This window comes from Aquarana catesbeiana, linkage group LG01, assembly GCF_042186555.1.
Source record: "Aquarana catesbeiana isolate 2022-GZ linkage group LG01, ASM4218655v1, whole genome shotgun sequence".
Classification (NCBI taxonomy): Eukaryota; Metazoa; Chordata; class Amphibia; order Anura; family Ranidae; genus Aquarana; species Aquarana catesbeiana.
In genome coordinates this window covers 721485573-721509943 of record NC_133324.1, presented here as the reverse complement: position 1 = coordinate 721509943, position 24371 = coordinate 721485573, and the positions used below count along the sequence as shown (strand labels likewise).

The 24371-nt window shown below is 41.3% G+C and overlaps 1 protein-coding gene across 1 annotated transcript in view; it reads left to right on the top strand.

Moving 5' to 3' along the window:
* RNF150 (ring finger protein 150) overlaps positions 1-24371 on the top strand; it is a 264405-nt gene that overhangs the window by 159160 nt on the left and 80874 nt on the right. The window contains exon 3 of the mRNA XM_073604173.1: positions 14791-14862. Within this exon, the coding sequence (XP_073460274.1) occupies positions 14791-14862 (72 nt within the window). The remainder of the gene's footprint in view (positions 1-14790; positions 14863-24371) is intronic.

Here is a 24371-nt window from a genome sequence, read left to right as displayed (position 1 = left end):
CAATGTATATAGTCAGAGAACTATCTCTGACTATTAAACTTAAAGTGATTCAGGAGTAGCATCTACAGCATAAGACAGTTACCCTTGACCATTAGTGTTTCCTGGAGCTCCCCGCTCAGATGACAGCGCCGCACAGGGTAAAGGCAGCTGTGAGAGACGCCAGCCCAGAGCGTCTCTTTGTACACCCGTCCCAGTATTGATGTCAGGGGATATGGTCTGAATAGCCAAGGTCATGGGGGCAACAGTATTATACATCAATGTGTGTTATAAAAAGCTCCTGAGGAAGCGTTATTGAACGCACAACATGTAGAGCAAGCTGAGCTGAGTTATATAAGATACGCTGTCTCTCCAAAATTTTGTATCATTGTAAAAAGTGAATTGTTCGTTTTTCCGAATCTTTCAATATCTAACTTGATTACGTAGATGGTGTAATTAATATGCTCTTAGGCACAACCTGTGAATATATATAATTTTATGTATGAGTTCTCTAGTTTTATTATTGTAATAAATATTGTAATTTTTTAAAAAACTTTTGTGTTATGCCTACAAAGTCCATCATCCAAAATTTCGAAATAGGGCTAATAGTCTCATTCCAAAATATAGGAAGCAGAAAATGTCTTCCTCTATAAGGTTGGGTTAACACTATTGTAAATTGGATACGGGTTTGCCCGCGTCAATTTGCATGTCAGGAGCCCGCGACCGGCTCTCAATGGAGCCGGTTCACACAGCTCCAGGATGGCTGTGGAGCGAATTGTACAGGGGTCCTGGGGGTCTTCTGGTCCGTTTCAGCTCTGAATGCAGTCAAAAGCTCTGAATGCGGTGAACAGGGACCCCTGCTGTGAACTGCTCCACACAGAGGTGTGAACACAGCCTTAAGGAGTGGTTGCTGCTGGTCAACCAATAATGCTTAATGAAGGAACTAGCAATTAATAAGTTCATTAAAAATCCCATGCAAATGTTCCTGTTGGCTGTTAAACAAGTCATCTATTAAGAAGCTCTGGCAAGGTTTTATCTAGCAGAGAGCAGTACAATAGCGCAGAAGGAGATTATCTATACTGCAGAGGGAGATCTCCAATATGGTAGGAAGCCATACAATCCTGCAGAGGGTGATCTTCAATACTGCGGGAAGCTATACAATATTACGGAGGGCAATCTTCAATACTGCAAAGAGCCACACAGTACTGCAGATGGTGATCATCAATACTGCAAAGAGCAGTATTGTTTTGTATTGTTTTTGAAGCCTTACAGTGGCCTGCTTTACTTGCGTGAACAGCTCCTTTGAGCGCAGGATGTAGGTCCACAGCAATAGATTCCAAATGCAAATACCACACGTAAGCTGTTGGTGGAAAATCCAACCATATGTATGCTCCATTGGACAATTGTCGGATTTTCCACGGACAAAAGTTGGATGGTAGGCTTTAAAATTTTCCACGAACAAATGTCTGTTGTCAGATTTTCCAAACGTGTGTACACAAGTCCGTTGGACAAAAGTCCAATGTACAAACACGCATTCTAGGAAGCAAGGACGAGCTGGAAGCAGTCGATCTTGTAAACTAGCATTCGTAATGGAGAATTAACATTCGTGACGTGGCACATTATGAAATATCGAAATGCAGCGCACATTCTATTCTTTAATGGGATAATAATGAAGTCAAAGCAATAACTCCAAGGCCAATAATAAATGACGCGTTATCTCCTCCGATTCCGCAACATGTCTGGTTGACAAACGGCCGTTCAGAAATGAAATGAAAAGCATGAAATGAAAAGCGCGAATCAACACTCACCAAACTTCTACTAACACAAAATTAGCAGAAGGAGCCCAAAGGGTGGTGCTAAAAAAGCGGAAAAACCACGTAGTATGTCACTACGTTCGTGTTTGTTTGCCGACAATTCCTTGCTGTTTGTATGCAAGACAAAATCCAGGCACATGCCTTCGGACAAAAGTACGAGGTTTTGTCTGCGGAAAATCTGATTGTGTGTACCACGAGGCTTTAGGATCAACTCCAGACCTTTTACCTGCTTACTTGATGAAGAAATAATGGAGTAGCCCACACCTAGCCATGAAATAGCTTGGATGCAATTGTCCAATTACTTTTGGTCCCTTGAAAAAGAGGAATGGCTAATCTTAACAGCTGTAATTCCTAAACCCTTACTCTGATTTGGATGTACAGTGGGGACAGAAAGTATTCAGACCCCCTTAAATTTTTCACTCTTTGTTATATTGCGGGCATTTGATAAAATCATTTAAGTTCATTTTTTTTCCTCATTAATGTACACACAGCACCCCATATTGACAGAAAAACACAGAATTGTTGACATTTTTGCAGATTTATTAAAAAAGAAAAACTGAAATATCACATGGTCCTAAGTATTCAGACCCTTTGCTCAGTATTTAGTAGGAGCACCCTTTTGATCTAATACAGCCATGAGTCTTTTTGGGAAAGATAGCAAGGAGAAGGGGCACCTCTGAATATATATCAAAAATACTTTACTAGTAAAAACAGTATCCACTCACATGTAAAACTGAGAAGTAGAGTTCTGGCACATCCCCAGGCAGAGGAGAGAGAGGAGGACTACAGGTGACAGAAAGTCCTTGCGCTGGCATCAAATTATGTCCATCAGGGATTAGTGGTAGCAAGATCTGTATGTAGTCTAATGTATTGCACACCAACAAGGATGGAGTCACACGTGGTGCCGTCCAAGGATGGTGTGGGTTCCAAAAGGAGGGTGTGGAAGGGACGCCAGGGCCGGAGCCAAAAACTTCAGCTGTGCAGCAGAACGGCAACTCCTCGTATGGCTCCGTGATGGGAAGTAACACAGCCGTGCAGTCGGAGCCAAACTGAGGCTTGGAGGGCAAACACAGAGTGGGCGCCGGCGATGACGTCACTAATGTGCGACGCGTTTCTGAGTCGGCTCGCTATGGATGGAGAGGATAGCAGCACTCCTTTATCAAGCATAGGGACAAGGTGCTAAATGATGGCTTTAAATAGTCCGTAAAGGAGCGGGGCCAGGAGTCATGATCATGGCGAATAAATATAAAGGACAGAAGAGCATGATAGCATGTTACTGAAACAATGACATATCATAAAAATATATAATAATTAAATGGAATCATTAATTAAATAATTGCACACATAAGTCAGGACATATGGATCATAATTATGCAATACAGTTATAATAATCAAAACATATGAAGAAATATATTATTATATTATATATAATTATATATATAAGAAGAAATATGTATATATAAAAAAAAATGTATATTTATATACATTTTTTTTTTCTTTTTCATATACATATTTCTTATATATATATATATATATATATATATATATATATATATATATATTTCTTTATATGTTTTGATTATTATAACTATGGGTTTGACGTTAAATACCTGGCATTTTCTTAAACAGCAGTTGGTCTGCTTTAAGATAAAAGTGGTCTCCGCGGCGGAGATTATTTTTATCTGCGGCGGAAGAGGTGACCAATCCCTCCCGCTGCATTCCAGTCAGCTCCGCTGCTTGCCAGAGCCGTTGGTAGCGGCGGAGACGAACCGATCCTTTCCCCTGCTCGAGTGAGGGAATGATGGCCCCCACTCGACTCTATGCCGTTGGATGATTGAAGCAACATCAAGCGTCACTTCCGCCCAGCGGCTTTAAAGGAACATTTTTTTTTTTATTGGAAAAAAAAACTTTTTCTATATTGCATTTAAGTGTAAATGTGAGATCTGGGGTCAAAAAGACTCTGGGATTTGGGGTCAAAAAGTTGTACTGCAGCAGGTTAGCTCCCCTGCGTGACCTGCAGTGATTGTGCGTCGGCTCGCGCAGTTGCGGGCGCACACCACCAGGACTCTGCCTTTGTAAGCAAGGCGGATCCCCATTCTGACAGATGACATAACAGAGATCTACTGTTCCCAGTGATCGGGAACAGTGATCTCTGTCATGTTCCAGGCAGCCCATCCCCCCTACAGTTAGAACACACCCAGGGAACACAGTTGACCCCTTAATCGCCCCCCTTCCCTGGCAGTGTCATTTTTACATTGATCAGTGCATTTTTATAGTACTGATCAATATAATAATGTCACTTGTCCCCAAAAAGTGTAATTTGGTGTCAGATTTGTCCGCCGCAATGCCGCTGCTAAAAAAATCGCAATTTGCCGCCATAACCAGTAGAAAAAGTCCCTAAGTCTATCCCGTAGTTTGTAGACAAGATAACTTTTGCGCAAAACAATCAATATACGCCTATTGCAATTTTTTTTTTTTTTTTTTTACCAAAAATATGTAGAAGAATATACATCGGCTTAAACTGATGAATAAATTTGTTTGTTTTTTTTTTAATATAATTTTTTTTCAAAATTGTCGCTCTTTGTTTATGGCACAAAAAATAAAAAACACGGAGGTGATGAAATGCCACCAAAAGAAACCTCTATTTGTGGGAAAAAAAGGACGTCAATTTTGTTTGGGTACAGCGTCACATGATCGCGCAAATGCTCAGTTAAAGCGACGCAGTGCCGTATCGCCTGGTCATTAAGGGGGCAAATCCTTCCGGTCCTTGTAATAGGAATAAAAGTGATCCAATTTTTTTTTTTTTAAAAGGAATAGTGTAAAAATAAAAAGTAAAATCAATAAGAAATTTTTTTTAAAAACTCTGTGCTCGCGCGCAGAAGCGAACGCATACGTAAGTCGCGCACACATATGTAAACTTTGTTTAAAACACACATGCAAGGTAATCGCCGCGATGTTTAGAGCGAGAGCAATAATTGTAGCAAAAGACCTCCACTGTAACTCAAAACTGGTGACCTGTAGAAATTTTTAAATGTTGCCTATGGTGATTTTTTTTTTTTAGTTTGCCGCCATTCCACGAGCATGTTGTGAATCAATTTACTCGGCGTAACATTATCTTTCACAATATAAAATCAAATTTGGCTAACTTTACTTTTTTATTCAAAAAAGTATATTTTTTCCCAAAATATTGTATTTGTAAGACCGCTGCACAAATACAGTGTGACACAAAAAAGGTCTTTGAGGCAAAGAACCTCTGATTTCTTCTCACCCCTGGGGACAATGATTGGATCCCTAGAAAGTTTCCCCAAATATTTATTCCCTTGCTTCACTGGAATAAACTTTCTAATGATTGACCAGGATGAAATAGATATTCATAACCTACAACATTTTATCTTCTCACTCTATCTATTGGAGAACACTGCTCAGTAGCAGGCAGAAGCAAACAATGCCCAGGCCTTAGGGGAAACCCAACAAACCTAGATGATAATACAATCGGAAATACAGTGCTGTGAAAAAGTATTTGCCCCTTCCTGATTTTTTTTTTTTTTTTTTTGCATATTTCTGACACTTTAATGATTCAGATCATCAAATTTTAATATTACACAAAGATAACCCGAGTAAATCCAAGATGCAGTTTTTAAATTATTATTTAATTTATTAAGTAAAAAAAACTTGTTCAAACCTGCCTGGCCCTATGTGAAAAAGTAATTGCCCCCTCTTATGCTGAATCATGAATGAACTGTGATTAACCACAATTTTTTTGGAAAACTGAGTTAAATTTCACTTGCCACACCCAGGCTTGATTACTGCCAGACCTGTTGAATCAAGAAATCACATAAATAGAAGTTGTCTGACAAAGTGACGCATGCTAAAAGATCACAAAAAGCCACACGTCATGGCTCAATCTAAAAAAAATTCAATAACAGATTAGAAACAAACATGTATCGGTCTAGGAAGGGTTACAATGCCATTTCTAGTGCTTTGGAACTCTAGTGAACCAAGGGGAGAGCCATTATCTACAAATAGAGATGGAGTTAAATTTGAACCGTGGTGAACCTTCCCAGGAGTGGGCGGTCTACAAAAATTGCTCCAAAAGCATGACAACAACTCATCCAGGAAGTCATAAAAGAACCCAGAACAACATCTAAAGAACTGCAGGGCTCACTTGCCTCAGGTAAGATCAGTGTTCATGATTCAACAATAAGAAAGAGACTGGGCAAAAATGGCATCCATGGGAGAGTTCCAAGGCCAAAGCCACTGCTGCCCGAAAATAACACACAGGCTCATCTCACATTTACCAAAAAACATCTTGATTATCCCCAAGACTTTTAGGCAAATATTCTGTGGACTGATGAGACAAAAATTTAACTTTTTGGATGGTGTGTATCCTGTTACATCTGGCATAAAACTAATACAGCATTTCATAACAAGAACATCATACCAACAGTTAGACATTGTGGTGGTAGCGTGATGGTCTGGGGCTGCTTTGCAGCTTCAGGACCTGGACGACTTCCTATAATTGATGAAACCATGAATTCTGAGCTCTACCAGAAAATCCTAAAGGAGAATATCCAATCATCAGTTTGTGACCTCAAGCTCAAGTGCACTTGGGTTATGCAGCAAGACAATGATCCGAAGCACAACAGCAAGTCCACCTCCAAATGGTTCAAACAGAGCAAAATTTAGGTTTTGTAGTGGCCTAGTCAAAGCCCAGACTTAAATCCAATTGAGATGCTGTATCATGACCTTTAGGGTTGTCCCGATACCGATACTAGTATCGGTATCGGCACCGATACCGAGCATTTGCCCAAGTACTTGTAATCGGGCAAATGCTCCCGATGCTTCCCCAGATACCTGGAAGACAGCAGTGATCGGCGGTGGGGGAGTTACAAGATTCTCCCCCAGCGGCTTTCAGCAGCTTTAGTGACATACAGCGGTGATCGGTCACCGCTGACTGTCACTGCATCCTCCTCCATGCCCCCTCCTTTCCTCTGTCCCCCTCCGCTGTCCCCCTCTGTTCCTCTCTCCTTCCCTGTGTCTCTCCGCTGTCCCCCTCCGTTCCTCTCTCCTTTTCTGTCCCCCTCCGCTGGCCCCCTCCGTTCCTCTCTCCTTTTCTGTCCCCCTCCACTGTCCCCCTCCGTTCCTCTCTCATTTTCTGTCCCCCTCCGCTGTCCCCTCCGTTCCTCTCTCATTCCCTGTGTCTCTCCGCTGTCCCCTCCGTTCCTCTCTCTTTCCCTGTGTCTCTCCGCTGTCCCCTCCGTTCCTCTCTCCTTCCCTGTGTCTCTCCGCTGTCCCCTCTGTTCCTCTCTCCTTTTCTGTCCCCCTCCACTGTCCCCCTCCGTTCCTCTCTCCTTTTCTGTCCCCCTCCGCTGTCCCCTCCGTTCCTCTCTCCTTCCCTGTGTCTCTCCGCTGTCCCCTCCGTTCCTCTCTCCTTCCCTGTGTCTCTCCGCTGTCCCCTCCGTTCCTCTCTCCTTCCCTGTGTCTCTCCGCTGTCCCCTCTGTTGCTCTCTCCTTTTCTGTCCCCCTCCGCTGTCCCCTTCGTTCCTCTCTCCTTCCCTGTGTCTCTCTGCTGTCCCCTCCGTTCCTCTCTCCTTCCCTGTGTCTCTACGCTGTCCCCTCCGTTCCTCTCTCCTTTTCTGTCCTTCTCCGCTGTCCCCTCCGTTCTGCTGTGTTCTCCGCTGTCCCCCTCTGTTCCTCTCTCCTTCCCTGTGTCTCTCTGCTGTCCCCTCCGTTCCCCTCTCCTTCCCTGTGTCTCTCCGCTGTCCCCCTCCGTTCCTCTCTCCTTCCCTGTGTCTCTCCGCTGTCCCCCTCCGTTCCCCTCTCCTTCCCTGTGTCTCTCCGCTGTCCCCCTCTGTTCCCCTCTCCTTCCCTGTGTCTCTCCGCTGTCCCCCTCCGTTCCTCTCTCCTTCCCTGTGTCTCTCCGCTGTCCCCCTCCGTTCCTCTCTCCTTCCCTGTGTCTCTCCGCTGTCCCCCTCCGTTCCTCTCTCCTTCCCTGTGTCTCTCCGCTGTCCCCTCCGTTCCCCTCTCCTTCTCTGTCTCCCTCCGCTGTGTGAATGGAGAGAGTCAGCTGACTCTGTCCATTCACATAACTGAAACATTGTAATCTCCTGTGATTACGATGTGTCAGTTTATGAATGGAGAGGAGCCGCTGTCTTCTCTCCATTCATTCTCAGTGCAGCTGAGGCTGCAGAGAAAGGGACTGGGGAATCTCTATCCTCGGTCTCTTTCTCTGTCTCAAGGGGGAGATATCAGAGGTCTGTTAAGACCCCTGATATCTCACCAAAGCCCCCCAACAGGGCTGATTAAAAAAAACAAACAAAAAAAAAAAACATATAAAGAATAAAAAAAAAATTATTGTAAAAAATAAAAATTGTAAAAAAAAAAAACCACACACACATACACCGTTCACCCCCCCCCCCCCCCCCCCAAAAAAAAAGAAAACACTGTTAAAAAAAAAAAAACACTGTCACGTGACATTAAAAAAAAAGTATCGGTATTCGGTATCGGCGAGTACTTGAAAAAAGTATCGGTACTTGTACTCGGTCCTGAAAAAGTGGTATCGGGACAACCCTAATGACCTTACACAGGCTGTTCATGCTGGAAAACCCTCCAATGTGGCTGAATTAAAACAATTCTGCAAAGAAGAGTGGGCCAAAATTGCTCCATAGCAATGTGAAAGACTCATTGCCAGTTATCGCAAACACTTGATTGTAGTTGTTGCAGCCAAGGGTGGCACAACAAGTTATTAGGTTTAGGGGGCAATTACTTTTTCACAAAAACCAAGGCAGGTTTGGACAGCTTTTTTGCCTTAATAAATGAAACCATCATTTAAAAACTGCATTTTGTATTTACTTGGGTTATTTTTGTGTAATACAATTTGTTTGATGATCTGAGTCATTTATGTGTGACAAATATGCAAAAAAAAAATAAGAAAGGGGGCAAATATTTTTTCACAGCATTGTATGTACTGCATTCAAAAAAATAGGCCGTATCATTTTTGGGCCATGTGTTTGCAACATATTGGTAATAAATGGATTGTTTTAACACACGTTAATTGTTTGTGTTAACACGTTGCAGTGGCCTGGAGAAATGTGAATGCGCTCTCTTCCTATTTGTCCTTTACTAGAACAGAAAATGATTATGGTTGGCACTGGAACAGGGGGTAGGCAGAAATCTTATAAAGGGGGCACCTGTTTCAACTGTATAGAGTTGATTTATCCTCTTTGGAGAGTTTTACACATATACTTGTTTTAATAGGAAGTGAAAGAAAATCTTCTATTGGGAAGAAGTAAAAAAAAAACAACTGGCAGGAGTTTTATTTGGTACTATTTTGGTACGTTTTTGCTATAAATATACTATAAAGCATTCTTGTAAATTTACACTTTATGATGAGTAGCATAACCCATGCTATACTTTTTTGGCCAACTTTGGATATGAGAGGTGCAGCTCCCATTCACAGAAGCCATAGTGTTGCTCTGCATAGTGTTGTTATCTGCTCTGCTTCTTCCCTTAACCATTCACAGAATGCTGTGTATTTATAGCCATTTTCCTTCTGCTTTCATTTATCTGTCTGCTAACCAGGGCTTTTTTTTTCAGCGGGAACAAAGGGGAACGTAGTTCCGGTACCTCCAGCGTGACATGTATATAATGGCAACGGGATGCTGTGGTGTGCTGCAGGATCTATTGACACTGGCTGCTGGGGGGGGGTCTATTGTTGCTGAAAGGGATCTTTTTTTGCAGGGGGGTCTATTTTTGCTAGTGGGGGATATATCTTATGTTGCTGCGGGGGTCAATTGTTGCTAGGAGGGATCTACTCTTGTAGGAGGGGTCTATTGTCGCTGAATGCTGGAGGGGCTATTGATGCTGGCTGAAGGGAGATTTGTTGTTGCTGCCGGGGGTCTATTGTTCCTGGGGGGATATATTGTTGCAAGCAGTCCATTGTTTCTTGGGGGGGATCTGTTGTTGGGGGTTTGTCTATTGTTGCTGCCTGCAGGGGATCTATTTCACTGCTTTCCTTGTTATCATTGACAAATTCCATACAAATTACTTAGCATCACAAATGTTACTTGGTTCTGTATTCTCTAAAAGGGGCAGCACTGGGAGACAGGTAGGGGTTGGAACCAAGGAACGGTGCTCAGAGGTGGGTAGGGGGCGGTGACTCTAAAAGAATGAGTTCCTGCACCTATTCTCTGAGAAAAAAAGCACTGCTGCTAACAATGAAAGTTATTTACTAAAGGAGTTGATAATCTCAACTCAATAAATCCTGTGACTATTTGCATCAGTTATCCAATTGCATGAAAATCTAATTTCGACCATGTGCACATAAAATAAGTAAACAAGAACATAAATCAGCCCCGATGCCTAATGTGTACCTTGCAAATGCTACACAAAAAAGTATTTGACTGCTGAGATCTTGCCGTAAAACAACTGTGAACGAGCAGGTTCACCGCCTTTGTCTTTTGACTATTTTGAGTGTTCATTGTGCTTAAATGGGAGTATGCCATTGAGTTTTGACACACTTTAGACTTTTTTTTTGAAGAGTATGCATGCTGAGGACTATTAAAACGACTGTTTTGATTACTTCCTGTCACTGCTGGAGAAATCCAGCATCTGAACACAATGTTTCCAGTCTTGTCTTTTAGCACCTTGAAGTGTTGGCTGTTTTAGAAATACGTCTGCAGATGAGGAAGGAGCCCGCTGTTTGCCATTATTTAGAGGTCCCTTTATAAAATGAAATGGCCATGCTTGTTTCTTCATGGAATGCTTTGTGGTCTTTAGACAAACCAGAGTTCATTGTATCTGGAACTGCTGTGAATCTTATTTTCCCTGTACTGAAGATAAACAAAATGAAAGACGTGACTTAAGTTTCATTATTACTTTTTTTTTTTTTTTTTTTTTTTTTTTTTTAATAGTGATTGTGTTTTAGTGTGAATGGGGACAAAGAGACAGCAGCCATCCTAAAAATTTATTTTTATTCTGTTTGGCTGGAGGTAATGTCATATTTTAAGGGTAAAAAAAAAAGTCCCTTGTTTCATGAAGACTTTTGAATTGAAAGGAATGCATTACCTATACATCCTGAGATTTTGCCAAAAAAGGCTATACTCATCTGCCTGGAAATGCAGTCTAAATGCAAATTCAGACACTTGCTTTCTGCTTTGGGATTGTATTCTTTCAGACCACTACGAAGGCTTACCTGTAGGTCACACAATCTTTGGAGAAGGCACTTGCTTCATAAGCTTTTTTTTGTTATATGTCTAACCTCATGCATATCTTAAAATTTAAACAACATAGGTATTAACAAATAGTACACTTGAGTGAAAATACCCCTAAGTGCTAAAGTATAAAGTGCACAGTGCTATAATAAAACGCACAATGTGAGTGGTCAATCAAAAAACATATAGATATTGGATCAAATGAAATATAAAGGGATATAACTACTAGTGAATGAAATAAAGTCCAAAACAGTATATATCCAGAAATATAAGAGTGCCCAGAAAAAACGTAGTCCGAAGATTTAGTGAAATCCGCATATCCTTCCTTCCAAAAGTGTGTCACCAAGAAACATGCTGTAGTGTCTTCCAGCCACCCCCACAGGTATATATGCTCACCTTCCTGTGTGTGACACAGTGATTAAACTATGTCAAACAAAGCTTTGGAGCCACTCCTGTGCTCTTTTGGAACCAGCTGTGCAGACCTCCAATGCTCTCAAATGAAGATAATATATGCAAAAGAAAAAAACTCCATAGCGCAATATTGCAAGGTGTAATAAAAGGATTTTAATAAAAAGTTCTCTCCCCTTGCTGGGGTACTCACATACTGTGGGTGCGTGAGTGCACCATCCTTAACAAACAGAGAACGGACAATCTCGCGGTGTGGAGTGCGATGCGGTGTGTGTATCGAAACTCTCCTTCTCCCTCTCTGCTGACAGCTCCGTCCATGTTCGGCACCGGGACCACGTGCCTTCATCAGGGGATTCCCCCTGATGAAGGCACGTGGTCCCGGTGCCGAACACGCGTAGGGGAGGGGCCTGGACGGAGCTGTCAGCAGAGAGGGAGAAGGAGAGTTTCGATACACACACCGCATCGCACTCCACACCGCGAGATTGTCCGTTCTCTGTTTGTTAAGGATGGTGCACTCACGCACCCACAGTATGTGAGTACCCCAGCAAGGGGAGAGAACTTTTTATTAAAATCCTTTTATTACACCTTGCAATATTGCGCTATGGAGTTTTTTTCTTTTGCATATATTATCTTCATTTGAGAGCATTGGAGGTCTGCACAGCTGGTTCCAAAAGAGCACAGGAGTGGCTCCAAAGCTTTGTTTGACATAGTTTAATCGCTGTGTCACACACAGGAAGGTGAGCATATATACCTGTGGGGGTGGCTGGAAGACACTACAGCATGTTTCTTGGTGACACACTTTTGGAAGGAAGGATGTGCGGATTTCACTAAATCTTCGGACTACGTTTTTTCTGGGCACTCTTATATTTCTGGATATATACTGTTTTGGACTTTATTTCATTCACTAGTAGTTATATCCCTTTATATTTCATTTGATCCAATATCTATATGTTTTTTGATTGACCACTCACATTGTGCGTTTTATTATAGCACTGTGCACTTTATACTTTAGCACTTAGGGGTATTTTCACTCAAGTGTACTATTTGTTAATACCTATGTTGTTTATGTTTATTATTGCTGCACTTTTGATTGATGTGATTTTTTTTTTCCAGCGCAGACACATTGTTTTATTTTTACCACTTTGCACGATTATGAAACGTGACTGAGTGTTTGCAGCTGGTCTCCACCTAAGATTAATTACTCACCATTTTGTTAGGCATTTATCCGTAAGTGGCTCGCAGGGTTTGCTCACTACTTTTATATCTTAAAATTTGGTAGAAGTCACTGCAACCAACAAGATTCCATATCCATTTGCATGGCTAGCTATATCACTCTTAGGTCTTATATCAGGCACCAGATTTGCTTGTTCTGATGCAGTATAGTAAAGTACAGCCTTTTTTATTCTTGCTGCTTTTCTGTTTAAACAATTGCATTTTGCAAAACAATACCCTTTTGTCAGTATAAATTGTATCTCCCTATTAACTCTGTAGTGTAGTGTAAAGTGTTGTGTTATGTTCTGCTAGGTCTGGCTCCTCTCACTCCACGCTATTGGTATGGTGATAACGACAGAATAAAATCCAAGCCATTTGTAGTTTCTGCTTTACTGTTCAGGTGATCCATGTTGGCAGAAATTTGTCTCCTTTCCAGCCCTAGCTTCATACAGATCCAACAAGATCTCATGGCTAGGGAGGACCATGTGAAACAATAACATAGGCTGCCTCTGTGTATACTCTGGGTATTTAAAGAGGAATTCCAGTTATCCAATTTTTCATACATAGTTACACTAGCCTAGAATGGCCCAGTGTAACTGTTTATGCCATACCTGCCCAATGCTCCTGAATGCTGGAAATCCCTGTAGTAAACACCAATAATCCAGGGATCTCCACTTGATTTCAGGTCCCGTGCTGAGCGGGAGGGAGGTCAACCACTCAATACATGCAGCATTCAGAGAATGCTTTGCATTTGCTGAATAAATACAAAGCGTTCTCTGATTGAACAAGGTGGGGCGGTGCCGTCACTTTCTTCGCTTCGGTCAGGTGTGGTATATACTGTTCACAGTTACATTGTTCCAAGCTGAAATGTAATTATGTAAAAATATACCACAGTTGGAATCCATCTTTAAAATACATTTTTAGACATGAGCAAAAAGTCTGCTGGGCCAATTGTAAGGTTGTTACTTATTTACATACCTGGCCCTTATTTATTGTAGTGCCTGTTGTTCTTTAAAATAGCCAGGCTGCGCCTAACCAAATCAATGGTCCTCTGGTGTTAGAGTGCCGTATGGAAAACATTGTGGTTATTCCTGATTTTACAGTGTTGGGAAGTCCTGATAACTGTTCAGCATTATTTGGACTTCACACCAACTTGGATGAGCAATTACATAAAACTGTAATGTGATGTTTTTTCAGGCATTGTCTTCTTTAAATGTTATCACAAGGCAAGTTTCAATTTTACACCACTGATACTGCTGGAAAGCCTGCACAGGTGTGGTTAATGTATAGACTGAAAAGCACCAAGAAAAATGGCAGTGTTCCCAAAGACAACCGTTGCAATTTATCCATCATTGTTCTCGTATACAAACTGGGAGCAATGATGATTGCTGTTGGATGACCCTTTTTTAAGTCCAGTTCACATCTGAGCGATTTGGAGCATGTTTCCTGAGGCGCTTCAACACTCCACAAGATTTCCATTATATTCAGTGGTTCCCGTTCACACCTGAGCAGTGTCGTTTGAAGATTGTTTTTGTACTTTTTTTTTACACTTCACTTCAATAAACAGTTTTGAGGCAGAGTCGTGCATTTTTGTACCCTGAAGACTTCAGTGGGAGTGCCTGAAAATGCACATAAAACAATTTTTTCTTCCCATTGGCCAAAAAAAAAAAAAACTGCTCAAGCCTGAAAGCACAAACATAATATAAAGAATGCTGCAAAGAAAAGTAGCTCAAGTGTGAACCTAGGCTTAATTTTTTAATGTAGTTTTATATCAGAAAATGTATTTTCTTATCCTGCAGTACTATTCCTTATTTGTCATGACAGACAGTAGGAATGACAAACCCCAAATTTTAGGAAAAACTCTTAACAAAACCACTGATAGACAGATATGTGCTGTTGGTATTGTGCTATCTTCCTAATGTTTGCTATATGTGAGTTATTAATGACATTTTGTGATCTTACAATGAGTTCATAAATCAGAGAGATCTATGTGAAAGAAAAATCTTCCAGAGTACCCCAACCATGCTGGTTTTAGTCTGGAGAATGGCTGACTGATAAGTCCTACAAAGTAGATTTAATAGATTGCAGACTGTGAATGATAATATGAGTAAAATGTAACTGGTGTTTCTGTCTGTTATTCCTTAATTTACATTTTGTTTGTCTTTTAGAGGCGGCTTGGGGATGCAGCAAAAAAAGCCATTAGCAAACTGCAAGTCCGAACTATTAAAAAGGGAGATAAGGTAAGTGACACTGATGTCTGGTTGTTTATTATTAATATATAGGATTTATATAGTGCCATCAGTTTGTACAGCGCTTTGCAATATAAAAGGAGACAATACAGAAACCATACAATTTAGTACAAGAGGGTTAGGCCTAGTACTTACGGGCCGAATGTTGGGCGGCATTGATCGGTTCGATAAAAACCGTCCAACTTTCGGCCCGTGTGTACTACAGTCTGTTTGACAGAATAGGCATGACCGAAAAAAAGGTCTGCTGATCGGCCAATGGCTGAGAAAGCTGACTGGAATTTTTAGGGAGGGGGCGCCCCCCCTGTCAGAACACATAAGCACAGCAGGTGAGATCCATGTACTAACATCGAATAGTTAGTACAGCGGCTCCTCCTGAGCTATCAATTTTTTTTAGTTCAGGCCTGCCGGTTTGAATGAAGAAAAAAAAACTACTAGTGTGCACTAGGTTTCAGGAGAGCCCTGCTCTCGGGAGCTTACAATCTAATAGGGAGGAGCAAGTGGAGCCGTGAGGGATGAACTAAGAGAAATAAGAGTTTCAGTTTGCTAAAGGCAGCCCAGTTTTTTTTTTAAGAGATGAGTCAGGGATCACCTGAAAGTGGATAGAGTAGAAGATAGCTGGACAGAATGGGGTAGGGAGTTCCAGAGGATGAGAGACGCTCTTGAAAAGTCCTGGAGGTAAGCATGGGAGGAGGAGACAAGGGAGCTAGAAAGCAGAAGGTCTTGGGAGGACAGTTTGGGTGATATTTGGAGACAAGATTGGTGATGTTGAGTTGTGAATGGGCTTGTATGTTAATATTTTTTTTTCCTTGGGGAATGGGAAGCAGTCAATGCGGGTTTGGCTTCTGACACAGTTGGTAAGGTGGATGAGTCTGGCAGCAGCATTGTTTACCCTTTCTTTGCATTCTAGGTGGAGTCTAGTGGGCTGAGCCACCATGTGGTTTCTTGTCTGTTTACCTACCAGCATTCAGATTTGGATTATGTTGCATCCTCTATATTGTTTATTGAAAAGAACGATCCCCCCTAATACAAGTTATGCTTACTAGAACAATGTTTAAAAGTCAGCCTGTCACAGTATCAGCATCAAGCTCACCGATGGTCGGAGTTCCAATCGACCCGCACCATCGTGATGAGTCCCGGGATGACGCTTGCTGTGTGAAGCTGGTAGTTTGCGTGGTCACGCTCTGACGCGTCTCGTGATTCTGTCTTCAGAGGGCCAAGATGGCACTCTGAAGACGTATTAGGGGGGATGGTTCTTTTCAATAAACAACATAACATTATGAAAGCCTCCCTTTGTATTCCTGCATGATATGTCCCCCATACTGAACCGGTTCTGCTATGGAGTTCTAAGGTTCACAGCGACTGAGTTGCAGATTGATTCTGAGAAGGATCTTACAGGCCCTGTTAACACTTACCTCCGGTAAGAAGATACACAATGGGGTGTTCATGAGGTGGATCTGTGAAGGTGTAGCAGCTTATGGTTCATGTACTTTTGTCATGCACTAGGATCAGAAGCCCACTTTAATCACTTATAGTTGCATGCACGGAATTGGCAATAGAAGGACTTATCTTACCACCTTTTTATATATTTTTAATAATATCACCATTTATTTTTAATGGGTTGATGGACACTTTTTAGTGGCTGTTGCACTGTCTTAATACAATTTGTGGTTTAATAGGTGACCATTGCACTTTATGAGATATCATATTGGTGAATATTTTTTTATTAGTATGAAGCGCTGTTAAAGCTTTCTTTTTTAAGTAATTTTTATATTAAAAATAGCGCCTGAAAAACGGCTCCCCTGCAGTCTCAGTGTGAAAGCCGGAGGGCTTTCACACTGAGGCGATGCGCTGGCAGGATGTTAAAAAAAACTCCTGCAAGCAGCATCTTTGGAGCGGTGTATACACCGCTCCTAAACCGCTCCTGCCCATTGAACTGAATAGGAACCACTGCCGAAGCAACGCTTTGCGGGTCGTTTTAACCTTTTTTCAGCCGCTAGCGGGGGTTAAAAGCACCCCACTAGCAGCCGTAAACCCCCTCAAAAACGACAGTAAAGCGCCGCTAAAAATATCGGCGCTTTACCGCCAACGCTCCAGTTTGAAAAGGGCCTTAGAAAAGGTGCTGTCCTCTGAAGAGCTTCTTTAAGCTGTTGTCAGCACTCTATTCCAAATTAACTCGCCAAAATTACTGATTTGTATAACAAATCGCAGGCTGATATCCCTATTTTGACTGATGAGGACTTGGAGGACTTTGTAATTCTAATACTTCTCCTTTATATACCCTGGGACCTCAGATACCTGTTTTCACAGTGTAAAAGAAGTTGACACTTACTTTCATGTTTTCTGGCTTGGCTTTGCCATGACACATAAAACACTATTGGAGTGGTGTGGTGGATACCGTCAATGTGATGGGGCAGCTTTTTCTCCCTTTGGATCCCGCCTTGTGCTTACTGGGCTTAGCGGAGGGTATGGTGACTACCAAACATGCAAGATCCTTCTGCGTTGGACATCTACCCCCCCCCCCCCCCCAACATACTGTGAGTGGCTGGAAAGCAGCGATCAATGGAAACCTTCCCTTGTATAAATTGACCTATGCTAGCAGGAATTGACCACATAAGTTTGATAAGATCTGGAGTTGCTGTTTAATCTCTGTCCTTCTCAGACTGCTCCCTTTTGGTTCTGGACTGTGGATTATTAACAGATTATACCACTTGCCTCTTTTCCCCCTTGTAGCAGCAGTATGAGCACCTGAATCCTACAGAATCTGAAGTTTTTATTTTAACTGGGAGAATCATATGGTTTGTCTGGGAGAAGGGCGATTTGTGATCATTTTTTTAAAAAATCTATCCTCTCCTGCAGGCAGCCACTGTATGGAAAACCATTAAAAATACATTTTCTTGATTGCTTTGTTCTCCTCCAAAATAATAAAAGCAGCACTTGGCTTCTCCCCCACAGCCCTCCATTGATGTAAGGAGGAATATTTCACCTGGCCTAACACTTCAGTTTGCGGAGTGTTTATAAGTGTTTTTGCCTGCACCTTAAAGTAGTGTTAAACCTATGTTTTTTTTTTACTTTACACATTGAGCACAATAAAAATAAACATTTCCCAGTAAATTAACAATTTTTATCCCAGCATGTACAGTTTACAACTTTCAGGCCTCATGCAAACAGGCTTCTAGGGGGCATCTGCCATTTTTTTCCCCTGCCTCTAAATGTCCCTGTATGTTAACCTATGTGTCCATGCACACATAGGCTTTTACCAGAATTTAGTGGCAGGAGCTTTTAGCGGCAGGAAAAAAAAACACTGCCAGTGCATCCAGAAGCAGCAGAGTTTGGGCAGAAAAAAACACTTGAAGCTACTACAAGCTGCTAAACACGCCTAAACGTTAGTGCTTGAACATTAATTAATTTCAATGACCAGAATAAATGATTTATTCTGGCCAATTAAAACGCCCTAATTAACGCCCAAGAGCTTGACACCTGTAAAAGCTTTAGACACATTTACAAGCATCAGGCTTTATTCTGCAAAAACGCTGCTATCTTCTAGGAGAAGTAAATAAACACCCTGTGTGCATGAGGCTTCAATGCTGAAGACTCCTACTCTCTGTGTTGCTTCAAAAAATCAAAGGTAATAATGCGCCAACCAAAAGGAAGAGCGGCCAACACGAACAATCAGACAAATTGTGGTACGGATATGGTGTGGATAAGTGTGGCGCTAAAAAACAAATAAGTGTAAATGTACGTTAATGCGCAAAGTCAGACAGAACAGCCTCTGAAAGACAATATGCACAATAAAGTGTCTTAATGAAACTTGATCATAAGTGAGATTAAAGGCAATATATAACATATAGTGATTAGGTAAAAATACACAGGTGAAACGTATATAGGCTGTTAGCTGACACTAGCAGGAATAAGTGAGAGAAGTGAAAAGGATATAAATAAATCCTACAGCTACTACAAATCCCAGGGATGGGAAGGGGTAGTGAAATAAATAAAGGAAAACGTAAAGCAAAAATTTGATATCAAATTCCTAAGACATCACTGAACTATATTACCCACAAATATGTTATCAAACCTATAGTGGGACAGTGGGACTAAAATAATGAAAATGTGGACTGGAAACATGTAGACTAATGCTAGGAAATCAAACATGAACTTGTAAGTTGCTGATATAACTAAAAGTCCTAGAACAATGGATATACATCTGAAGAAAAGGCTGAAAAGATCAACGACAACCGGAAATGAAAGTAGGAGTCCCTTAAATCCGGGAATGGCATCCACAGGATGGGGTATCCAGCTTAAATGTAAAAGGGATAGGCAAAAGTACCCTTACCAGCAGTGGTGGACTCCCAGCCAGCGGCTTGGGAGTCAGACAGGCTTACAATGGAGCAGGAGGAACAGATCTTTGTCCACAGCGACTGAAGATGATAGAAGAACTGTGGCACTCACCCACCGAACCTCTCTGGTCTCACTGACTATCGGCTTCAATGGTGCAGGTAAAGGGCTGCTCACCAAAGATCGAGCTCCATGGAGTGGGTATAGGTCCTCGAGGGAGAGGAAATCAAAAAGAGAGGCTCCCCATGGTGTGAATCAGCTTACCCAAAAGCTTTATTTAAAACGAAGTAATAAAAACACACTCTGGCTCATATGTAGAAGTCAGGTATAAAAAAGTTATAAAAAGCGCTGAAATCAAATGGTGGCAAGACAGGCATAACAAACCCAGGGTTTGTTATGCCTGTCTTGCCACCATTTGATTTCAGCGCTTTTTATAACTTTTTTATACCTGACTTCTACATATGAGCCAGAGTGTGTTTTTATTACTTCGTTTTAAATAAAGCTTTTGGGTAAGCTGATTCACACCATGGGGAGCCTCTCTTTTTGATTTCCTCTCCCTCGAGGACCTATACCCACTCCATGGAGCTCGATCTTTGGTGAGCAGCCCTTTACCTGCACCATTGAAGCCGATAGTCAGTGAGACCAGAGAGGTTCGGTGGGTGAGTGCCACAGTTCTTCTATCATCTTCAGTCGCTGTGGACAAAGATCTGTTCCTCCTGCTCCATTGTAAGCCTGTCTGACTCCCAAGCCGCTGGCTGGGAGTCCACCACTGCTGGTAAGGGTACTTTTGCCTATCCCTTTTACATTTAAGCTGGATACCCCATCCTGTGGATGCCATTCCTGGATTTAAGGGACTCCTACTACCATTTCCGGTTGTCATTGATCTTTTCAGCCTTTTCTTCAGATGTATATCCATTGTTCTAGGACTTTTAGTTATATCAGCAACTTACAAGTTCATGTTTGATTTCCTAGCATTAGTCTACATGTTTCCAGTCCACATTTTCATTATTTTAGTGCCACTGTCCCACTATAGGTTTGATAACATATTTGTGGGTAATATAGTTCAGTGATGTCTTAGGAATTTGATATCAAATTTTTGCTTTACGTTTTCTTTTATTTATTTCACTACCCCTTCCCATCCCTGGGATTTGTAGTAGCTGTAGGATTTATTTATATCCTTTTCACTTCTCTCACTTATTCCTGCTAGTGTCAGCTAACAGCCTATATACGTTTCACCTGTGTATTTTTACCTAATCACTATACGTTATATATTGCCTTTAATCTCACTTATGATCAAGTTTCATTAAGACACTTTATTGTGCATATTGTCTTTCAGAGGCTGTTCTGTCTGACTTTGCGCATTAACGTACATTTACACTTATTTGTTTTTTAGCGCCACACTTATCCACACCATCTCTGTGTTGCTTCCCTGAACTTCCAAACTTCACTGGAAAGCGTTAACAGTAGACAATGCAGTTTCCAGTCAGCCTGTTGGCTTGGAGAAGGAAACCTATAGCAGCGGTCATTGCACCAGCTTTCAATGGAACAATAAGCAAGGATTAAAACACAAAGTGTATACTTATTAGGTGATTAAATCAACTACCGAAAAAGCTTAAAAAAAGAGGAGGGTTTAAAGTCACTTTAAAGTGGAAAAATACAAGGTTAAAAAAACTGTTGCTCCTGCCAGTGCTGTTGTTATCCCCTCATTTCCTGTTGAGGGTTGGAACACCGCTACCACTGCTGAATTTGTACCATTGTTGCCCTCTGATCTGTGTCTTCCGATTCATCGAGGCAGTGACATCACCATGTTCACCCTAGAGATGGTCAGACAGAGACAGGTAAATAAGTGATTGCTCAAAAAGCAATGGAGTGGTGCCACCTCCTTGAAAGGCAGAAGCCTTAGCAAGGTATTTGCAGTCATGTGACCAACAAAAATGAATGATAAAAAAAATGTATGTAGAAGCAGCATTTATTATTAACCTGTTTGCTGTATGTACAAAGAGTGAACCTTTAAACACAAGCTGATGGCTACAGTAGCAGCCATCAGCTTGTGCGGGTTCTGTTTAGCCTCCTCCCGGCTTCACAGTGAGAGGGATGAGGCAGCCCCTCCTCCTGTGGTTTCCAGGTTCTCCCGCTCTTACCGGAGCACGGGACCACAGCCGCTGGCTAGGGGAGGGAGTGCACTGTGAGACCAAGGCAAATCCATGCCTCGATCTCACATGCAAACAATAAAACCAGAAGTGATGTCACTTCCGGGTTCAGATGCACAATTTCCTGGCCAGTACAGCCAGGGGACACCTCTAGCCAATCAGATCTGTGCATGGTTAGATGGTGTGAAAGGCAGGGGAGACATTGGGGTCCCCAATTAGACACCTAATGTCTCCATAAAGAGTACCTGTCACCAGCCCAGTGCTATCACATGGTTTAGTAACCCCTTGTAACCACAATCAAATAAAAATAAATAAAAAAAGAAAAGAAAAACAGTTAAAAAAAATGTAAATTATAATAAAATATATTAAAAAAAAAAAACATAACCCCCGTTGCCCCTTACACCTGCACAAACAAAAGCCCAGGGTGTGCACGTGCATGTAAACTGCGGTCACACCACATGTGACATATCGCTGCAAACGTCAGAGTGAGAATAATAATTCTAGCAAAAGAGCTCATAATTAACTCTAAACTGATGAGCTGTAAAGGCTTGTAAGGCATCACCTGTGGAGATTTTTAGGCACCATAGTTTTTGGTGATATCACGGGTGCATGCAATTTTAGGACATTGAATGTTTTGTATCTGTTTACTTGATGCAACCACATCTTTTATATTTGACCAAAAATTATATTTTGTGTTTTTGCACTAAAATTTATTTTATTATATTTTTTCCTGAAAATTTGCGTTTAATAAACAGTATTTTATGACATAATAATTTGCAACTATAATTTTTTTATTCTACATGGCCTCTACTTTCAGAAAATATATAATGTGCTGGGGGTTTAATTAATTTTATTAGGATTTTTATATGTATGCGAAAAATGAAAATAATTGCTCTGAAGCCGAACTCGCTATACAAAACTAGAATAGCTGAATAGGGCTAATCGTACAGGATTGCTTTATATTTGTGTTAGTGTAGGCTTGCCTTATGCTTTAAGTACAGAAAAATACTACGTTAGATTTTGTTTTCTAGTTGTTTTCTTGTATAAAATCTCTGTAACTAACTGAGGTCAGAACTTCCCTTGTGGTATGGTTGCTCTATCCACTGTCTAAACATTAGCTAATTAGAGATTAAAAGAACATTTTTATTGTTGTGCAGCAGTCTGAGCATATGACAGGCTGTTGGGACTGAAGCAAAAAACAACACATTAATGTTTAGCTCTATGTGGAAAATTATTTAAAACATACCGGTAAATGTTTACTTCTTTTGTAATCAGCAGTGCAAATTTGAATACTGCATACAATAAGGTAGCTGTTGGATAAAGTGGAACTCCGGGCTAAGAGCTACATACACCATTGAAATGCATACAGTACTGTATATGTGAACTGTTTTACCTGCCAAAGGATTTGTAGTTCTTTTAAGTCAGTCTTGAAAATAACACACCCCTTCCACCCTATATAGCTAGGAGGGTGACCCACCTCATTCATGTTGCAGCTATGCTGGTAAATTGGTGTCACATAGTGATTGCACTGTAGAGGAACAGCATTACACTTCCAGTTTCCTCCCTATGGTCCCTGAGGCTACCATTCTCCAGTGCTTGAAAATTTGTCTCACAGTGCATAAACTCTCACTGTTAGTGTAATACCTGACAGATTACAATTAGTTATAAAAGCAGTATTCTAAAATGCAATTAAAGTCTTAATATAATTAATGCATAACTAGACTAAAGCTGAGTTTTTTTTCATTTGTCTGTTTGAAGTGCAGCTTTAGAAGAAACCCATCAGGATAGCTCTGGTGCAGTTTCAGAGGCTAAACTCACCTCTGTAGCATCGTGCACTGTAATGAACCTGCCCAAAAACCCCACAAAAGAATCACGCAAGGGAAATCTCCAGCATTGGATGAGAGCCTGCAGTGGCCAATGTAAAAAATACATATAGCAGGTCCTTCTTGGGTAATGGCAAACTATGTTTGGATGGTTGAGTCACCCTGTGGCACCATATCCCACCTTTAACATTCAAAATGAATGATGCCAAAGAATACTGAGATTTTAAAAGGTGCCAGTTGGCAGAAAAAAGACAAAGTTGTCCAAGTCTGCCCCATTTTTTTCTTCTTTAAGGCCACCAGATGGCAACAAGGGATGCCCCTGGAGCCGCAGTGGAGGCTAGCGCCAGAGCCTCTTATTCCTAGCTTAGCAACTTTTTTTTTTTTTTTATTATTCCTAGAGTTGTCATTTAAACAATCGCACATTTCTCTGATTCATGTAAAAATTTTCATCAGCCTCTTAGATTGGGCTGACCTACTACTGAAGTCTTTATCTATCCCTAAGATAATGATCTATTATCTGTCTGCACGTTAATAAAGCACCCTATGATCATTGTAAGCACTCCATGCCAGTGTAAAATGGTTTTTCTCATCTCTGTAAACTGATACATCAGGTTCTCAAATTTTCCACCAACAAATGTTTGTTGTCGGACTTTCCGATCGTGTGTTCACAAGTCCACGCATGCTCAGAATCAAGTAGGAGCCGGAAGCATTCGGTCTTGTAAAACTAGCGTTCGTAACGGAGATATCGCGTACGTCTTGTACGTCACTTCATTCGGAATTTTTAGCCAACATTTGTGTGACTGTGTGTATGCAAGACAAGTTGGAGCCAACATCCTTCGAACAAAAATCCACAGTTTTGTTGTTGGAAAGTCCGTTCGTGTGTACGAGGCATTAGGCTTCATGTACACGGGACGTTTTAAAACCTCTCCTGAATTATGTAACTTGACAAATGGTAACTGATGTTTAAAAGTGTCTGTTGTGCAGGGTTTACATGCTACGTTTAGCCGCGTTTGCGTTTTCTGGAAGTGTTTTTTGCATTGAAAATAGTCAAAAATGTATCTCCATTAAAAACACCTATAAATGAAACGCGGCTAAACGCGAGTTACCACGTTTACAAGCTGTTACAGACATTTGGCTTTTCAAATGCCTCTGAACGTCCGTTCTGAACGCATTTTTTTGCTTTCCAAAAATTGCT